General features: G+C 36.9%; 1 protein-coding gene across 7 annotated transcripts in view; it reads left to right on the forward strand.

Moving 5' to 3' along the window:
• Positions 1-21,213, forward strand: part of PTPRD (protein tyrosine phosphatase receptor type D) — a 1,592,809-nt gene that overhangs the window by 1,401,710 nt on the left and 169,886 nt on the right. For 5 of the 7 annotated variants that reach the window (XM_055135897.1, XM_055135904.1, XM_055135912.1 and 2 more), the window contains 2 exons: positions 14,371-14,468; positions 15,276-15,535. In XM_055135897.1, the coding sequence (XP_054991872.1) occupies positions 14,371-14,468; positions 15,276-15,535 (358 nt within the window). Of the gene's footprint in view, positions 1-2,125; positions 2,153-5,495; positions 5,614-13,340; positions 13,929-14,367; positions 14,469-15,275; positions 15,536-21,213 lie in introns of all 7 variants that reach the window. The other 2 variants (XM_055135889.1, XM_055135922.1) reach the window with 2 other exon arrangements.

The following is a 21,213-nucleotide window of genomic DNA, read 5'->3' on the forward strand; positions in this document are numbered from 1 at the left end:
TACAAAACTCTAGTTTCAAAAGAACATGATGCCTAAAAGTCTTCTCAGTCAGAGTTGGCTTCATGTGAGGAAATGTGGCATGATAAACTGATACTCAAACCTGATGAAAAAAACTGGAACTTTTCTGAAGAAACAAATATTCACTTTTTTTTTTTTACAGCTGTATCTGTTTGCCTGTTTGCCTCTCTGGCTTCAAAACAAAACGATTGGTTTAATAAAACCCAAGAGAAGTTGTCCGAGCAGCAATTTTGCTGATAGGATCTTTTATGCTAAAACTACTTGGAAATAAATTAATCTAGTTTCTAAATGTATGGCTTCTTTTTTGAAAAATGGGCATTTTTATTCAGGAAAAGGTATCCAGACAATGTTTATGGTAGTACTTCTTATCATACCATAACAAAGGGGTAATTGTTTCATTTTCCTAAAATGAAGATGATGATGATGATAAAAACTAAATTAGAGCTTCCTACAAAATAATTGGTTTCTCCTATGTTGAGCCAAGTTCATTAATACTAAGAGTGATTGAATCTGTGGAAAGTCCTATTGCACTTAGGGTAGTATTTATAACCATGTATTTACCCCTGCTTCTATGATCAGTTTTAAAACCCTTGTTTTCATTTTTTTAAAGAAATTATTAGTGATTAAAATATAGTTCCATTATACAGCTATGTGTATTATACCAAATTTTCTGAAAGGGAGAGGAAAATTTCAATTAAACTGCAATGCTAATACTGACTCTGGTAGCAATGGGATTTTATCAGTCAGGGAATACTTTACATTTACACCAAATAGGTTACTTGGCATAGAAAAGGATTTGGTTTGATTGAAACATATTTTAATCAGAAATGCTGGGGCTGGAGCAATAGCACAGCGGTTAGTGCGTTTATCTTACATGCGGCCAGCCTGAGTTCGATTCCCAGCATCCCATATGGTTCCCAGAGCACTACCAAGGATGATACCTGAGTGCAGAGCCAGGAGTAACCCCTGTTCATCACCAGGTGTGACCAAAAAAGCAAAAAAAAAAAAGCCTTAATATGATAAACATATGAGTTAAAAGCTGCTATATAAGTTGAAAGCTGCTATATACGATTAATAAGTTTTACATTATTGTTTCTATTAAAGTAAGGAAACAATAAATGCTCTGAGACATCTGAGGACACACCTATGTCATCAACTCAAGAAAGTTGTGTTTCCACTTGGAAACATTTAGAGAGAGGGAACTGAACTAGTGAACCATCTGGTTTCTGGTTTTGGACCAAAGGCCACATATATAAATCTAGTTGGAGATTTATAAAGTCCTTTTAGGCTTTGATAAAAAGCCTGTAGATTTGTTTTTTTCCTAAGTATTTTTACTGCCTATAAAAGTACTCATAGTATAAAATTAATGAAGCCAGTAATACCTGTGTTTATCTTGTGAATTTAAAATTATGAAAAATATAATCATCATGCTTTGGAATCCTCCTTCTATTCTAAAATATTTTTCCTGATAGAGTTATAGTTCTGTCTCTATTTCCATTATTAAGTATGGTAACAAATTAAATTATATGATACAATGTGCTTAAGTGTTATTTCAGTCATTTCTCCTATCTTGGACTTTGGCTCTCATTTTTTCATTGTTCATTTTCTTTCTGTTGTGTATATGCGTGTGTTTGGGTTTTTGACTAGTTCATATATTCTCTTGAAACCAATTATTGAAATTTTATTACATCTTGCTCTACTTCACTGGTGTTATATGACTTCAGTATTAATTAATGATGTTAATCTTATTATTGACTTAATTGTGTAACCTAAGAAGTCAAAAATAAGTGTCACAGAGTAGTGTATAATTGGAAACATTAGCTTTTTGCTATGTATTATTTATTTATTGTAATGAAACACACATTAAAAAATTATCTGGTATCAGTGAAAACAATGCAGATCGTCTTTACTCTTGACCTCTCAAAGGGGAATGAGAAAGGCCGAAGAACTCATTTAAACTCACTGAGATTTTATTATACAGTGTTTCAGTTGCTTACTTAAAATATTTAATCTTTGGAGGGCTGTATTGCCTATATAAGGCTACAAATTTCTCTTCATTTCTTTTTATTTTGTTTTCCCCATCCCCAACTATATTAATCTCTATCAGTGGGAATTTGATGATACTACTGAACATGTGAGTAATTTGTTACTGTTTTATCAAAACAGATTAGAAATGCTTGTCCTTTTTGATACTCCTTTCACTATTTCTGATATGTCATCATAGTTTGCTTGAGTGCATGAACTAATATTTTTTAAACAGTATTCACTATGTGACATACCTTTTTTTGTGAAATTGGCATGGTGCTATCAATTTCATAAGAACTATTATGAGCTTATGTTTGTTTTGCTGGCTGCTACTAACTACCTTATGACACAGAGGAAGCATGCTTACACTGGAGGCACTGCACACCTAGGATGTCAAGTTGTTTGTTACAGACTACTCAAAATCATGTTCCAGGGTTTCACATTAAGTAGGTAACATGACACAGGCTTGTCACTAATTAACTCTATTGAAATGCTTCTCTATTGAATTTGAGAACACTCAAGTTAATCATCCCAAGAAGCAGAAAGTATTACTGAAGAATGATTTCAATTTTAATGAAAATGCATAGATTATCTAATCTATTAAGAGCTTATATAAAATATACTATTGGATCTGCTAGATGTGCCACTTACTTTTGAGGACATATGATTTAAATGGCCAAGAACTACTGGAAATTCAGAAAGTTCTGTAACATATTTTTAAATGATCTTAAGCAGTGTGCCACTAATTAGTTGGATGAACTGGTGAGTGACAGTGTTAGTAAGAACTATGGATTCAGTGATAGTAGACTTGAATGGTATAATCAATAGTTCCTGACTTAGCTGAGAACTTCAGAATAAGTAATTATAGAAAAGGAGAGAGATTGAGAGAGAGGGAGAACAATGTAATTTCAAAAGGTCAAAATAGCAGAAGTAGCCATTGAGGCTATTAATAATGTCATATAATCAGGGAATAGTGATCTTTCTAATTTGACATGAATGAAAACTTTGGGTAAGTTAGTGTTAAAAATAGCTGAGATCAATTTTTTTTTTTTTGCTTTTTGGGTCACACCCAGTGATGCTCAGGGGTTACTCCTGGCTTTGCACTCAGGAATTGCTCCTGGCGGTGCTCAGGGGACCATATGGGATGCCGGGGATCAAACACGGGTCGGCCGTGTGCAAGGCAAACACCCTACCCGCTGTGCTATCGCTCCGGCCCCTGAGATCAATGTTTTAATATCATCTGAAGTTAAAGTGGTTTTTAACTTTTAAGTGCTAAATAATTGCTATAACTATTCAAAATAAAATTAAGGTAAAAACAATTTAATATATTATTTCGCTACTAAATAAATAAAATAAGTACCCTTCTTACCAGAGCAGAAGACTATTGGAAATCTTGTTAAATATATAAGAATCAGTTATCACAGAAACAAAATAGAAAAAATTAAAATTATTTTAACCCATAGTAAGAATTGCATCATATGTAACAACCAGTGCATGTGTATATGTAAAATAAAGATTGTCAAAATAATTCTTTACCCTTAAACATCTAAAAACTTTTAATGTTTTTATTCATGTATACTTTTTTTAAGTTGGTATGGACTGACTTAATTGATTTCATGGGTCATTACTTGAATCTTAATAATCAAAAACTTAGAGAATAAATTAGAAAATATGAAGAGAAATAAATAAATGAGCAACTTGCACAAGTTTTTTGTTCCTTTTCTGTTTCTGTACTGGAGTGATAGCCCAGCGGGTAGGACGTTTGCCTTGCACATGGCCTATCCAGGTTCAATTTTTCTGTCCCTCTCGGAGAGCCCAGCAAGCTACCGAGAGTATCTCGCCTGCACAGCAGAGCCTGGCAAGCTTCCCATGGCATATACGATATGCCAAAAACAGTAACAACAAGTCTCACAATGGAGACATTACTGGTGCCCTTCGAGCAAATCAATGAACAATGGGAAAACAGTGCTACAGTACAGTCTGTTTCCAGTCACAGTTCACTGTCATATAATAGGGACTTTGGAGAAATAATGCAGGCATTTACATATTACAATGTTTGGACTAGAATATATATGCATATATAGATATATAAATAATCATCTATAATTTGGAATGCCATTATCAAGTAATTGACTTGGTTTTATATTTTTTGTAATGATTCCAAGTTCGTAAAGATAAAAACCCAAAATTCAGTCCATTTATCTGGCAAAATCTCATTTCCAGTGGCTACTTAGAAAGGTATATGAAGTTCTTGAGTCTGCACAGTGATGATAGTTATACCTATTTAAGGAAACACATTGTCCAATGCTATCATTATCTGGGATAAGATTCAACAATTGAGCTCTGTGGTACCCATTACAGCCTTGCGCAGTCAAACACTGCTTTTCTCCACACAATCCAGTCCATTTAGTGAACTCACATTTTCATTATCTTTAGATGTAGAAGACAATGACATTGTACTTTTATTCAGATTTGTCTATATCCATTTATAAAATATAGCTAGGCCAAAGATCTGAATTTTCAGTTGCTACACTATGTACATGTGTGCTATAGCCCTAAAGAAAATATTAGAACAAATGTAAAACAATACTCTAAAAAAAGCCATGTAATTTCCCGTTTGCAATAACAATTCTAAGATTATCTGGTCTTAAGAAAATCAGAACTTTGGACACTTTTATTTTGATAGATAATTTTGTGATCTTTAACATTTTCTAAGTAATAAAGATTGATTGAGCTCACATTTGTGAGGTGATGTAAATATCTTGGCAGATTTTCTTTAATGTCTGATAATTTGAGCTCATAGCCTATACTATCAGTAAGATGCTACTTGAGTTCTAAGAAACTTCTCTGATTCTCAGGAAATCTAGGTCCAACATATGTTCAGTTTGGCGAAATACTCACAGGGTGACAAAACAAACAGCTTCACTCTCAGCTCTATCATCCATCCCAGGCCCGGCAGCAGCAGGTGCATATGGGGAGTTACTGGCACAGAAATAATAATTGCCTTGTAGAGTGCTCACTGGGAGCAGCTGTAATTTTCTTGATCTGATATTACTCCTCCAGTAACATTAGGAACTCCTAGTGATTCTGGAGGAATTCAGTTTTCAAAAGGGAATATGAGGCATGGAGGGGTTAAACCCACCAGACGAGCCAGACTAGTAAATGAGAGGGCGCCTCCTATCCAAGAATTCAGGAAGTTTGGCTTCTGGTTTTGTTGTTTTACATACTATGTCTTAGAGCCTCTCCTTTGAATAGCTAAAGACCCCACTTCAGTAGCAGCATGAAAACAGATAATCCCTAGCATGAACTCCAGGCATGAAAATCCCAGTGCTTGGCATGGCTGCAGTGACTGTCCAGGCATGTGCAGAATGAAGATGGACGCCTCTTGTCCCTGTCCCCTAGGTTATTCATTGTATGTTTTGAATCATTGCCATTCTGTTGTATCATTTCAGGACATGATCATTTCTGGGCTACAGCCTGAAACTTCCTACTCCCTTACTGTCACAGCCTACACCACCAAGGGAGATGGTGCTCGCAGCAAGCCCAAATTGGTGTCCACCACTGGGGCAGGTAAATACATGTATACCTATATGTGCCTTGAACATGTTCCAGATGACCATATACTTATTTTCTGTGCTATATATACCACATTATGCAACGTGTGTGTCTGTGTGTGTGTGTGTGTGTGTGTATATATATATACAGCCACAAGTGAGAAATAAAAGTGGGCCTTATGGACAGGTTAGCCACTAGTGTATGTTTTGGAAAGGATCCTCAGAGATGGTCTCTTAGAGGAAGGCTGTTTGAACTAAGATACAAATGATGTGCAGTCAGACCCGTGAACGTCCACAGGGAGGACCGGACAGGAAGGAAGGTCAGGGAACTCCCTCTCCCTCTCCCAACCACACACCCATCTAGAAGAAAGAATCACTCTCTTGAACTGAATTGACAACTTGGTTTCACTTTTTGTTACTTTCTCATCTTCACCCCTTGCTGTAAGGATTTCTAAAGAGGCCAATTGGAAGGAGGACTAGAGAACAGAAAAGATAATGAAGGAAAACAAAAAAAATGGTATACAGTTATTCTTTTTCTAAAGAACAAAGCTTCTCAATGTTTTATTCAATCACTTTGGTTGGCCACTTTAGAAAAAGCCAGCATGAAGAAAGACTTGACATCGTAAAACACATAAATTAAGAGATAATTATAAAAGAATTCTCTTCTTGTCTCTTAATATAGCCGTCTCCCATGGAACATTTAAACTATGATTTGAATTACTCCTCCTGAGTCACTTCTCACACAACTTTTTAGGAACACACCTCTGTGTAACGGCATAAAGCAAAGAACAGCTGTGATGTTGAGTGCCCTCCTGGGTGCCTTGCTCACTGCCAAATTTGTCTAAATGTCATAAGATTTGCCTCGCTCACATCCCGCCACCTGGAATTGCCTCAAGCAGCAGGATCACAGATGGTAAAGCTCCTTCAAGACAAAGTCTTCTGGGTTTTTTTCCTTTTTTGCTTTTTTAAGAATACCATCGTATCAAGTGCATTTAGCACCCTGCACAGAAGATATGGGTTCAGAGGTCCATGCTGATTGGCGTGGAAACAGCCTCTATTGTAATGGAAGCAAACAAGGGTAAAACCCTGAAGTTAAATACCAAAATGAAGATGATATGTTTCCTTCATCCGTCTTTATAACTAACTGTCTTCAGAGAGAATTTCAAACTCATGTATTGTCTGTAACTTGAGATTCCCATAATGAGAAGAAAGTGGGAGATTTATAGGCCAGGCATATACATCATTTAGAAAGGCAAGGTATTGCCTGTTTAAATGAGTTAATATTAATTACCTCATAACTTTTTAGTCATTGAACAGAAACATATTTAGAATATGCACGCTTTACACACCTATAGAATTAATTGGGAATATTATTTTTAAGTACTTTTTTATTAATAAATCACCATGAGGTACAGTTACAGCCTTACAAACTATTGTGCTTGCATTTCAGTCATACAGTGATCAAGTACACATCCCTCCACCGGTGCCCATTCTCTACCACCAACGATCCCAGTATCCCTCCCACTACCCTCACCCTGTATCTGTGGCAGGGTATTCCCTTTTGCTTTCTCTCTCCTTTTGGGTGTTGTGGTTTGCAATAGAGGTATTAAGTGGCCGTCATGTTCAGTCTATAGTCTATTTTCAGCACGCATCTTTGGGAATATTCTTAATTTATGACATTTCTTAATGGATACCAGTGTAGTGAGACACCTAGTGCTTATAATTTAGATGTCTCACAGTTATTTTCTTGTGGGTTCCCTACCAAACCTGGGTTAGAGGTGTGAGAATCCAGATTTATAATTCCTTTAGGAGAATCACTGTAGTTTTCTGTGCTGCCAATCTGCCTAGATAAAAAAGCATTCCCTAGTTACAGCTTATTCTCAAATGACCAGTGAATCATTAATTTGTATTGTTTTATGTACAATTATGAAATAATTTTATTTATGTGAGTATGAAGAATTACTGATCTTACATTGTGAAACAAGTCTCACAATGGAGATATTACTGGTGCCCACTCAAGCAAGCCCATGAACAACATAGGACAGTGCTACTAATCTCACATATGTGAGCCCCACAACCACAATAATAAGAGTATTTAGTTATAACTCCCATGTAGAACTCCAAAGTTTTCATCAAATTATATTGTAAGTGTAAAATTATTGGTTGGGGGATATGTTTGTGTTTAATGCATTCTTCTTAAAATCTGTGAATAATCATATCTTTGAAAACTTAGCAAATCATTTAGGATTCATGTAACCCAAGGGATTTTTGAATAAAATATTAACCTGCCTGTGTGTTTCAATGATTATGACAGATAGGGAGTTTCTTTGATCATACTCCCATTGTTCTATATTACATTTACTGGTCTACCTTCTGAAGATCAGTTTTAAAGCTTAAAACTTCTGAAGTTTTATGGCAACTGGAAACTGCATTGAAGTTATTACTATACTTTGGGCGGGGGAGAGGGCTCTCCAGTACTTAAAAACCTCTCCCTGCATTGCTCAGCCCAGTGGTCAGGACTATTTTCGTGCTTCTGTCTGGTGGTTCTGTGCAGCTCTAGTCATTCAGTACTTTCTCACCAGGGCCACAATGGTGGTACTCAGGGGACCGTGTGGTTCCAAGAAATAAACTTGGTGCCTCAAGTAAAGTTAGTCAGGCACTCTTACCTATGAAACTGTCTCCTGACCTTCTTATATGCTTCATTAGTATTATTATAATTTTTTTGGACCTCACCCAGCTGTGCTCAAAGTTTACTCCTGATTCTGTGCTCAAGGTTCACCCCTGACATTGTCAGGAGATTATATGCGGTATTAGGAATCGAGCAAATCAATGAGCAACAGGATGACAGTGATACAGAGATACCAAAAAAGTGATTAGGAATTGAACTTACGTTCACCAAGTGCAAGGCAAATGCCCTACCCCCTGCACTGTCACTTCAGGCCCACCATTTTTTTTTTACTTTATTTAAACACCATGATTTACAATATTGTTCATAATACAGTTTTTATGGGCATTTCGTGTTCCAACACCAATCCCAACACCAGAGTGACTTTTCCCCATTTTCCCAACATGCCCCCCCATGCCTAAACCCTTACCAGGCTCAGAATAATTTATTTTATTTTGCTTGTTATAACTAAATGGCTAATGGAATTATCAAAAATACTTTGGTAAAAAAAATCATAAAAACTGCTTTAACACACCATGGAGTTGTTTAGCCCTTGTCTGTTGCTAGTTGAGCCTTCTGTGTTATTTGGAATTAATACTATGCCAGTCATTTATGATTCTTATTATAAATGACTTATTATCACACCACTTTGATCTCATAATTCTAAGTCCACAGCCTTTATATACTCATATCCCAGAGGAGGGTGTGTGCTAACATCAAAAAAGAAAAGACATTCATTCAAGCTAACTAGGTGCTAGGTTAAGCTAAAGCTAAATTTAGAAACACTGGGATTGTGGTGATGGATCACCAATGAGTACTGTTGTTAATAAGTAAAAGGTAGTAGGACATGTGTGCCATTTCTGATATTTGGCAAACAGTTTTAGGGAAAAAGACAGCAAGGGATTTAAAGGAACTAAAAAAGTCAAAAGGATAAGGAGCTTATATGTCATGATATAAATTAGAATTTGCTTATTTATGCCACAGCTGAGCCCCTCTGGTACTTTTAATATGGTAATTAAAACACTGCTTGAAATAAACTTTAAACTCTTCTGAATGAGGAATAAAGATTTTTATCATGCCAACTCTTCATTGCTAAGCTGGAGTAAGGAGAATAATTGACGGTTAGCTGACCATTGGCTGACCTTTAAAATTAGCCCGGACTACCTAGGACTGGGTGACAGGTCAAGGACTAGAGCCTTTGCTTGCAGGAGTATGTGTTTAAGCCCTGACATCCTCAGTACCACCAGATATGTTACCCCCACCTCCAAAAATTAATAAATGAACCTGCAATTTCTAAAACATCAGAAACATAAACCCATAAATCTATATATAAGGCATCACTTCCTTTACTCCTACTTTACCCATATGTATTTCATTGATCAGAGTTCATGAACCATACTGTATCCATTTGTATTTTGCACCCAACTTTTGTGTGGAAGTAAGCATCTCTGCTCAGAGGGTACTTGGTAAATGTTTCACACTGCAAGAGTTTCTAGAAGACAGAAGTGGAATGAATTTCTTTGATAATATATAAAATTTTGTGGATTTTCAATCGTATTAGTAGTGTTGAAGGACTCATTCCTTTCCTTCCTTGTATTATCTGTTATTTCATGGATAAAATACCACAGCTGCCAGAAACCCTTTTAGTTTAGTTTAGTTCAGTTTAGTTTACCTAAACTACTTCTCTGTATATCTTGTAGAGATTTTCAGCATCCCTTTTATATGGTTGACCTCTGCTGAAGCAGTAATGTGAGTTGTTCATCTAGTGGCCTCAGTGTTTGTTTCTTTTTTGAATCCCTCACTTGTGAATCTTGGTGATTCCGAGATAGTTGTTTTATAGTTTTCAGATTTAGTGGATATTTTTTTTCCAGAGTTAAAGAGGACTGTCCTGATTGGGGAAGTCCACTGAAAAGTTCCTGCTCACTGGTGGTAATCTGTAGCTAGAACTAAAGCTTTTTTCCTAGATCACCACTTTGATCTCATGATTCTAAGTTCACAGCCTTGATATACTCATATACCAGAGGAGCGGGTGTGCTAGTAAAGACATTCATTCATGCTAAATTGTGATTATCACAAATTACGTATTTTTAAAAGACCAGTGAGGGTTTTTTCTTAAAATTTGCCAGTCTAGGGGTAGGGAGATGGCACAAATAACTAGAGTGTTTGCATCTTTGCATTCAGGAAGTCCAGCACTTCAAGATTCCCAAAGGGCTGATAAAGATCATGTCCCGAGCACTGTGCTATGTAAGCCTTGAGCAACAAGAAGAGTGACCCAAAACTCAAAATAAGAGTTTACCTCTCTTTATTCCAAATGCACACTATCACACAGTTTTAAACTGAAATTTTGGATAAAAAACATTCCAGTATGACTAACAAATATTATTAAATTACATCTTAGAATTGTAGTTCATATGAAGAAATATAAAATAATTTTAATATAGTTACTAAAACAAGTTATATTTCAAGATGCTTTTTGGTGAAGAATGACAAATATGTTTAAAACTAAAATTAATAGGATAATTCAAGCACATTCCAATTATCGCTTGTGTTTAGAGTGTCTTCACTGTGAATATTTCTTGATACAGTTTTTCCTGAAAAATTATAATACCAAATTTTTTATTTGATTTCTGGACCAGCATTCAACATTTGTTCATATGTTCACATTAGCTATAATGAACACCAAAAACTGTCTTTTCCATGTAGTGTGAAATGACTAAGTTCTGTGAACTTACTATGAGTTTAGCCAGGCAGGTGAAGCACACTACTACTTAATTGTTTAAGGATAGAAAGGAATATTTTGATGAGTATGTTTTGGTGAAACATAATCAACACTGGGGTCCCCAATTTCTGAAATAGAGAATAAAGACAAGTTAAGAGATTAATGTCTTACATATTGCCTCAGTCTTCTGGTTAAGTTTCTGCTTGTGTTTTTGTTTTGTTGGGTATGCATGGAATGGACATTACCTGGGTGTGTTGCAGTTTACTCCTGCCTCTGTGCTTGGAGGTTCTTTTTTGCAATACTCCATGGACCATGTGGTGCCAGGGAATGAGCAGAGTTGACCACTTGTGGGCAAGGACCTTAATCTCTGGACCATCTTTCTGACCCTGTTTAATTTTTTTTAAAACTTTGGTAATAACTTTTATTGCCTATCTTCCATTAGTGTAAGCTTACCTAATCTTGTATTATCTTCTTTCTCATTTCTTTTTTTTAAAAATTTATTCTTTTATTGAATTACCATGTATAAAGTTACAAAGCTTTCGGGTTTAAGCCTCAGTTATACAATGCTCAAACACCCATCCCTTCACCAGTGCACATATTCCACCACCAAGAACCACAATATACCTCCCCTCAACCCCACCTCCCCAGTCCCCACCCCGCCTGTGTAACTGATAAATTTCACTTTAATTTCTCTTTACTTTGATTACATTCAATATTTCAACAAAAAACTCACTATTATTGTTTGGAGTTTCTCCTCCGAAAGTTGGACCTGCTGAAAATAAAGCATTTGATAATTTGTTTTCCGTTGCTGAGAATGAAGAGATATGAGGTTGAGCAGCCGCACTAGTGGCCACATAGTTTTGGATTTCTGTATTTAGTTACTAAAATTCTTTCTCATTTCTTTAACTTAGCATTTATTCTAATGATATCTTCTCCTTTCCCAACCTTGGGACTATTTTCAAAAAGACTCATGACTCTACATTGTCAGTATATTTTCCTGTGATTTCCAGGAAATAATTGTTCTTTATTTAAAAAGTTGCAGTATGCTCCATTAAACATGTAAATTAAACTCTTTACATTTCAAATGTATTAGACTTAAAAAGAAATACAGTATACACTGTGGGAATTATCTCCTGATCACAAAGAGATTGTTGTTGTAATTAATAATTGTGGTGAATATTAACAGAATATAAGCTTGCTGTTTAGCCTTTTGCATGTGTTTTCTCATTTAATATCGCTTGCATCATGAAGTAGGTCTTAATGTAATTCCCATTTTCAGATGAAGAATTTGATGAGAATCACTTGTGTAGGTGATAAACTATAAGGATAGACAAAATCCATCAAGGTTGATTCTTAGTTTAACAAAGCAATTTTTTTGAAAAACTAAAAGTAGAATGGCAGTGTATTTAAGAGTTTAGATTACAGACTCATTCACAATTGTTTTTATCTCACTTATTATATATCTCACCTTGGAATACTCTATTTTTCTGGTTCTTGTATTCTTTTTATAGACATATTAGTACTCTTACTATAATAAGAGCGTATAGTTCTGAGAAAAGAATGTAAATCAGGCCTAGAGAGACAATACAGGGGATAAAGTACATGTCTGTGCAGCCAACCCTAGGTTGGTTTCCAGCATCACATGTCCATGGGTCATAGCACTGTAGCACTGTTTTTGTAGCACTGTTGTCCAATTGTTCATTGATTTGCTCAAGCGGTTACCAGTAACGTCTCCACTGTGAGACTTGTTACTATTTTTGGCATATTGAATACACTATGGGTACCTTGCCAGGCTCTGCTGTGCGGGCAGGATACTCTCAGTAGCTTGCCTGACTCCGAGAGGGACTGAAGAATCGAACCCAGGTCGGCCCCATGCAAGGCAAATGCCCTACCCACTGTGCTATCTCTTTAGTCCCCCACCAAAATAAATGGATATAAATCAATTGAGATGCTACATACAATGGTCTCAGGGCAGTGTCTAGTACAGTGCATGTACCCAGTGCTGATGAATAGAGTATAATTGTTTTCTTACCATATCTATTGAGTTCATCTCTACTCAGACTCATTTCTCTATCGTAGAAACCTTTATGTAGGTTTCAAATGGGAATATATTTAGCAAAACACCACTTCCTTGATGTTTCAGTAATTTCTTTACTGTACCCATTGTCAAATTCTAGTAGCTCAGCCTTCCTCCAGAGTATCAGAGGGAACATATTTTAACAGAAGTACAGAAATTAAGCACCTACCATTTTACAAATAAGAATGGGGCAGCCCAGTGAATGGTATTTTCACTCAGCAGTGATTGAAATGCAAGTACCTCTGTCGGTTTGTTTTACCACTCCATTTTGTTGTGCTCCAGTTCCAGGGAAACCCCGACTTGTGATAAACCACACCCAGATGAATACTGCTCTCGTTCAGTGGCACCCCCCTGTGGACACATTTGGACCAATTCAGGGCTATCGTCTAAAATTTGGCAGGAAGGATATGGAGCCACTGACGACTCTTGAATTCTCTGAAAAAGAAGATCACTTTACAGCTACAGACATCCACAAAGGAGCATCATATATCTTCCAGCTCTCAGCCAGAAACAAAGTGGGCTTTGGGGAGGAGATGGTGAAGGAAATTTCTGTTCCAGAAGAAGTTCCAGCTGGATTTCCTCAGAACCTCCACTCAGAAGGCACCACTTCAACCTCCGTCCAGTTATCTTGGCAGCCACCTGTCCTGGCAGAGAGAAATGGCATTATCACCAAGTATACCCTCCTCTATAGGGATATCAACATCCCTCTTCTTCCAATGGAGCAGCTTATTGTTCCAGCTGACACCACTATGACACTCACTGGCTTAAAACCAGATACCACATATGATGTAAAAGTACGTGCTCACACGAGCAAAGGGCCCGGGCCATATAGTCCCAGTGTCCAGTTCAGGACACTGCCTGTGGATCAAGGTAGGATTTGTCTGCTTATGGCCCTTCCTCCTTTAAAGGAATGTCGGTCTTTGGAAATCAGTATGTTGAAGCTATAAATAACTGATCGGCCCATTCATATTAATAGGTTCAGCAAAAGCAAAAAGGTAAAGTATGTGAAGCTTAATGTGTTCTGGATGCCTTAGATTTCAGTTTTAGAATGCCCAGCAAGTCTGGCTGACAGCACCCCAAAGTCCTCAGGTAAGGAAAACAAGCATAATGTAGTTGACTGAATTGGAGAGAAAGGAGAGAGCTTTATGAGAATGGGGTACTAAAATGAATACTCTCAACAGGTAGGCAAACCATACTTCTCTCTGATTTGCATAGACAGCATATAGCTTATGCCCTATGGTCCATGATGGAAAAGGTCAGGTAATATGTTTATAGGAGTAGTTTAAATACACTGTTTTTCCTTTTCCAGCAGTGTTTGCAAAAAATTTCCATGTCAAAGCAGTAATGAAGACTTCAGTGTTACTGTCTTGGGAGATTCCAGAGAATTACAATTCTGCCATGCCTTTCAAAGTAAGTTGTTTGCTTGCTTGCAAAAGAGATTGCAGGCATTATGGAGGTGCACTTGAAAGGTGCACCTAAGACTGTTTTGTTTTTTTTTCTGCAAATCAGACTTCCACTTTGACTTGTTCCCGCCTACTTGCTATGGCTGTCACTTAAGGGATAGAGTGTGGCACTTTGGCAGTGCAACCTTTCCACTTTGAGAGGTGGTGGCAGGGCGTATCAGGCTTGCCATTACTTATAGACCACCTTCCAAGCTGAACTATATTTAGCTGCTAGTTTTGTTTTTCTGTCCAAAAAAATTGCGTGGTTTCTACCTATTTACAGTTCAATATTCTGGGAGGTTTTAAATGTATTTATTGGCCTGAATTCTTTGCAGATTTTAAACTTTGATTCAACATGGAGAGATGTTTACTAAAAGTTGAAATCTATGAAATGACTAGAGAAATATATTTGATAGTAAAAATTTATTTTAGAAACAAGAATTGAAAGGATTTAGGGGGAATTATGTGAAAACCTAGGGCTTTTCTGCACACATTTCATTAAGAGCACATACAACTGAGTAGTCAAATTATAAATAGTTATTAAACCTTTCTTGGAGTGATTTTGACCAACTAAGCAACATTTTAGAATCCATACTAAGAACCAACAGAAAAAAATGAATTTTTTCCAGAACTTTGAACACTGATAGCCTTAGGAATTTCCCAGAGTGAGAGTTGTTCTGATAAGCATTTTTCTGTGAGCAAGTGTGCATCCTTTTAGAAAATTTATTTTGCCTCTCTAGTAACCAAGTCTTTTTGGTTGGTTGCAATTCCCTAGATCCTTTATGATGATGGGAAAATGGTGGAAGAAGTGGATGGTCGAGCTACGCAGAAGTTGATAGTCAACCTGAAGCCTGAGAAGTCATATTCATTTGTACTGACAAATCGAGGAAATAGTGCGGGTGGACTGCAGCACAGGGTCACAGCTAAGACTGCACCAGATGTACTCCGTACCAAGCCTGCCTTCATTGGGAAGACCAACTTGGATGGCATGATTACTGTGCAACTGCCTGAAGTACCTGCAAATGAGAATATAAAGTAAGTTGATTGAATTTTTAGAACTGAAGGAGAAAAATTAAGGTACGCAAGAAAAGGAAGCTAAGTGTTTGTATTAGCGTGTTTCTAAAACAATATATTGTTCTTAAGCTGCTTCTGCATAAGCTCGTCATTCTGCCACACTATGTTTTGGTTGCTTCTCCTAACACAAATTCCCAATTTAATATTCAATCAATTTTTTATATTCCAAGAATAAAATGGCTTAAACATGTACAAAAATAGAATATAGTCATTACTGTGGAATAACTTGTATCAAGGTGTACAGAATTTAGTAAATAGTTGAATATCTCTAATATTTGCCAGATATCACTAATTTGAGGAAGTCTTGTAGAGTACATTATGGCTGATAGAAAGTTTAGAAAATTTAATGAATAAAAATCTTATATGATACTGATGTTTTACTCTTGTTGGAGGATATGAGAAATTCCAACAAGTTTGAAGTTCAAAATAATCTTAGAAATAACATGAAAGTTAGAAAATTCAAGTTTTCTGAGAAAGAGTGATAGTATAGGACCTAAGGAACTTGGCTTACATGTGACAACCCCAGTTTAATCCCTGGCATCACATATGTTCCTCCAGTTTATATGTGGTGCAACTCAGGAGTGCTAAGCATGGGCCAATCCAGGCAGCAACACCAGGAATAGCCCTTCAGTACGGTTGAATATGGCCCACCCACCCATGTCACTGTCCCAAAAATGAGAAAAGAGAATGCAAATTTTCCAGTTTGGATAACATTAGGGACCAATGGGTATTAAGTGGAAAATTAAGGCATCTGTTAAGTATATATAATTTACTAATTATAGCCATTAGCCAATAATCAATATAAGGACTCATCCTTATAGGAAGAATGGGATATTTTTTACCAATATATATTATGCTGAGAGAGACCCAAGAGGATTTTTAATACCAATTGGATCCAGAGAGATACTACAGGATGTGAGGTGCTTGCCTTGCACACAGTCAACCCTGGTTGTCCCTTGCACTACATATCCTGGAGCACTGTCATGAGTGATCCTTGGAGAGAAATAGGAGTCAGTCCTGACCATAGCCAGGTGTGGCTTCAACACACACACACACACACACACACACACACACACACACACACACACACGTTCTCTTTCCTCAAAGGGTTTACCTTACAGTTGGAAACACAGAAAAATAGATGCATGTGGTAAGTTGTACTCTATCTTAAAAGTAACTGGCCCATCTGAAGAGACAGCACAGTAGGTGGGGCACGTGCTTGCATGAAGCTGACTCAGATTTGATCTCTGGCACCTCATATGGTATCCTGAGCCTAACCAGGATTGATTCCTAAGCTCAGAGCCAGGGGAAAGCTCTGAGTGCTGCCAGTTGTGGCCTAAGAACAAAAACAGAACAAAGCAACAAAAAAGAGTGACCTGAAATGGAATAGGTAAACAAAGTTGCAGAATTTAATCTAGATAAACAAATAGGAGTCTACCCAAAAATCAGAGGAAGTTCATTATGCAAGCTTCATCATCGGAAAGAAACAAGTTGTTTTTAAAGGTAGACCCAGAATGCCTGGGCAGTAATGGTAGTAAAGGCAAGAACACCTGTTTCCTTTGATCTATTTTATGAAATATTACTGAATATCTACTATATGGTAGTTACTTGCTCCCTGCTGAGCTAAGAACCTTTCTCGATTTTTCTGTCTTAGGCAATTAAGTTTCATTAAAATTTGTTAGAACAGGTTTGAAGGCCAAGCAGTTAATTTACCATAGGAATCTTTATATTCAGTGGCAAGTTGGTGGGTAAGGACAGTTATCTGGGAAGATGACTCTTACAGGTCTGTGTCAGTAGTATTAGATCCCATGGAGAAAGTCACTGGGAAGACATCACATAACAATTGGACATGAGGTACATACAAGGTTTATGAAGGAAGATGGTCATGGCAAAACAAATACAAAGGAAAATTATCACAGTTAGCTTGCAGAGGGGATTGATAATTTTAAAAATATTTTGTTTGGGGTAATGTTTCTTATCCAGTTACACATTCGGAATTGGCCATTTTGATGAAGGGATCAAGGCAGAAGGACATTTCAGATTGCTCCGAATAAATGGTCTCTGGAAGTCCAAATGAATGCTATTGCCATGACTCAAAGAATACGAGAGAGAGAGAGAGAGAGAGAGAGAGGATATTGTGAATTTTATTGTAATCTATATTTTAATTGAAGTATAAGATAAGCTAAGTAATGTAATGTAATGTAATGTGGGTTCAAAGTAATGACTGGCACTAAAGATGAAATCTTGAATAATGGACAGGCAGCAGTGGTTGGATAAGAGGGGCTGGAGTGATAGCACAGCGGGTAGGGCATTTGCCTTGCATGCGGACAACCTGGGTTCGAATCCCAGCATCCCATATGGTCCCCTGAGCACCACCAGGAGTAATTCCTGAGTGTAGAACCAGGAGTAACCCCTGTGTATCGCCGGGTGTGACCCAAAAAGCAGTGGTTGGATAAGAGAAGCCAATTGCTGGGACAGTAAGGTGTGAAAATATAAAACTAAAGTCTAAAGGAGAGAAAAATTAGAGACCACATGAATTATTTATTAGAAAACTATTTAGAGACCCTTCTCAGGGCAGAGACATGGCAAAGATATATTTTTAAGAGTGGATAGGTATAGTAAATACTTCCAAAGCATAGACCTGGGGTAAGACTTAACAGACAGTGCACAGCTTCCTCATGTGGGATGCTAGGTTCAACCCCAAGAACTGGGAAAAAAATATTTCAGAGCTCTAGAAAGTTTGACTCACACAATTTAAACAGTTGCTTCATAAATTTATGTAATACTATTATGGTTTAATGCATTAATGTATTAACAACTTAATGTTCAATGAGGAATAATTCATTAATATTCAATTGATGTGGCAAAGATTTAAATTTGATAGCACTGTACTTACTACCAAAAGTTATTGAAACTTTTTTTTGTTTCTGGAAACAAACCATTCGGAACACCCCTGAACCGAATGGTGTTCAGGGGGCTACTCCCAGCTTGGTGTTTAGAAGTCACTTCTGCTTAGGCTCCAGAATACAGGTATTTCTGAGGATTGAATATGGGCCTCCTTTATGTTAAGCATACTTTCTAGCTCTTTACACTGTCTTCCTGACACAAGAATCTATTAGGTATTTTATTTAATCTTCTTAATTTCCTGTAAATAGATAGCTTTCTATCTATAGGTGAATGAAGTAAAACCAGCCCAAAGTACTAAGATGTCTGGCTATGATCATATAGATTGATGTTAATAATAGGTAATATTGACAATAGGATTAGTAGGTGCTGTTTAACTGTATACATAACTGATGATATTTACAAGATGGATGACTCTTTTAACAGCTGAAGTAGTAAGGAAGTTGACGAACTTGTCCTGTAACATGACAGAACCAGAGAGAAAAGATTCGAACCCAGGCAGTTTCTCTCCAGAGTCCACATACTGAATACCAGTCATGCCACTTTGACTATCTAATTTATTGGCCAAATGGAGACATACTTACCCCTAGGAAATTCACAAGCAAGCATCAATAGGAAGTTTCCCATCCAATCTAAGAAACAAGTGTGAGACATACATGTTTGGCCACAAATTAGGGAAATACATGTGGTGTCATGGAACAATTGGTAAAATATCATTAGAATTTAGAGATTTAAAGGGAAAGGCTTTCTAGGTCAGTTATTGTATGATAAAAAGGAGACTTAAGACAAATAATATGCCTGACAACACATAACTAAAGAGATTGAAGGCCTTAATTTAAACACAGAAACTGGGAAGTTCATTCACCCTGATTTGTTTTTCTATGAAAAATGAATTTGATTCAAACAAAAATACCCCAGTGACCACAGAAAAAATAAACTTGAAAGGCATAGTATTCATCAGTAAACTCAGACAAATTTTGACTTCCCAGTTAAATAATGAGTTTGAAAATGCTAATACAGACTGCTAATACAGAAAGCCTAGCTGAATTTGAAGTGGGACTGCCACAAAGACCTGAGCTCACTTTTCCATATAATTATATGGAGTTGAACCCCTAGATGATAGCATATTAAATAAAATTAGTAAAACTTTGCTTAATATAATTAAAATTTTGAAGGTTAGATTTAACTTCTCTAATTAAATCTAACATACTGGGAAAACACAGCTTATTTTATAAGGAGGCAAGGGCTTTCCTGATTCATTGATTTTGCAGTTATTTGTTTTTCTATTAGCTAATAGTTAGAGTATATACTGAAAAATATGTCTTATGCCTAAACTCAAAGGCTTGAGTTAGAAAGACAAATAAGAGTGTAAAGCATAAATTTTCCCACACATAAAGTAAATATATCGTTAAACAATTTTTCGTTGTTGTTGTAGTTTGACCATTGTGCAGGGTGAAAAAAGAATCTTTGCAATCAGGGGTACTTTTCTGTAAACTCTTTTAGAGCATCTCATTGCCAGATTAGAGGTGGGGGAAAATGAGACTGAGTGTTGGAAATTTTTTAAAGAATTTTTATTATGATACTGTGCTTTACAAAGTTTTTCATAATATAGTTGTTTCTGGCATTAAATAATCCAATGTCAATCCTGCCACTAATCTCACCACCAGTGTGACCTTCCCTCTACCAATGCCTCCAGTTTCCCCACCTACACCCCAGCCTCCCCCTTTTCAGGCACAAATAAATTTACTTCATATGGCTGGAGTAATAGCGCAGTAGGTAGGGCGTTCACCTTGCATGTGGCCAACCCGGGTTTGATTCCTCCACCCCTCTTGGAGAGCCCAGCAAGCTGCTGAGAGTATCTTGCCCGCATGGCAGAGCCTGGCAAGCTACCCATGGCGTATTCAATATGCCAAAAACAGTAACAACAAGTCTCACAATGGAAACATGGAGACGTTACTGGTGCCCACTCGAGCAAATCGATGTGACAGTGTGACAGTATGATCCTTTGTTATAACCTACAGACAAATGGAATTGTCAAAACTTAGACCAATAATAGTCAATTTGTGTTAATTGTTATATCTCACATTTTTTAAATTAAAGTCATTGTCTGAAGATCTACCATGCTGCTTAGTGCTAGTTGAGCCACTATTTTTGCTCACTGAGCTTGGCATTCAACCTTTCCAATCAGATTTGCTGATTCTACTAGACTGACAGTACAGTGAAATTTGGAATATGTGACTGCATATGCAGCTTCACAGTCTAGAAATTTGTGTGTGTATATATATATATATATATATATATAATGTTGTATATATATATATATGTATATTGTTCCATATACATATGGAACAATTTGGTGACTTGGCAATTTGATGAGATTCAGTTGTGAAATTGGACTTTTCCGTGTTGGAGAGTGCTGGGTGTGGCTGCTGGCTGCCGAGCCTTCAGAAAGGGGAATCAGCCAGTTTCCGAGAAGGCCCTGGAGTTCTCAGGCTGGACCAGGTTAGCTGGGACAATTTGGTGATATCTTGTTCTTTTGGAGATGTGGTGCTGGCCTATTTTTCTGTCAGAAAATGATAATTGTGGGGGAAGGCTGTTGGGTTTTCCCCTGGGATTGTGGGGGGATTTGGCTGCAAATTCTAATGAAAGAGAACCTCCCCCAAATGTATTGCCTGCCATATTTAAAATTGGTATATGTCCCCAAGAACTACCTATTCCATCCACTTTGACTTTTA

Source organism: Sorex araneus, chromosome 1, assembly GCF_027595985.1.
Source record: "Sorex araneus isolate mSorAra2 chromosome 1, mSorAra2.pri, whole genome shotgun sequence".
Classification (NCBI taxonomy): Eukaryota; Metazoa; Chordata; class Mammalia; order Eulipotyphla; family Soricidae; genus Sorex; species Sorex araneus.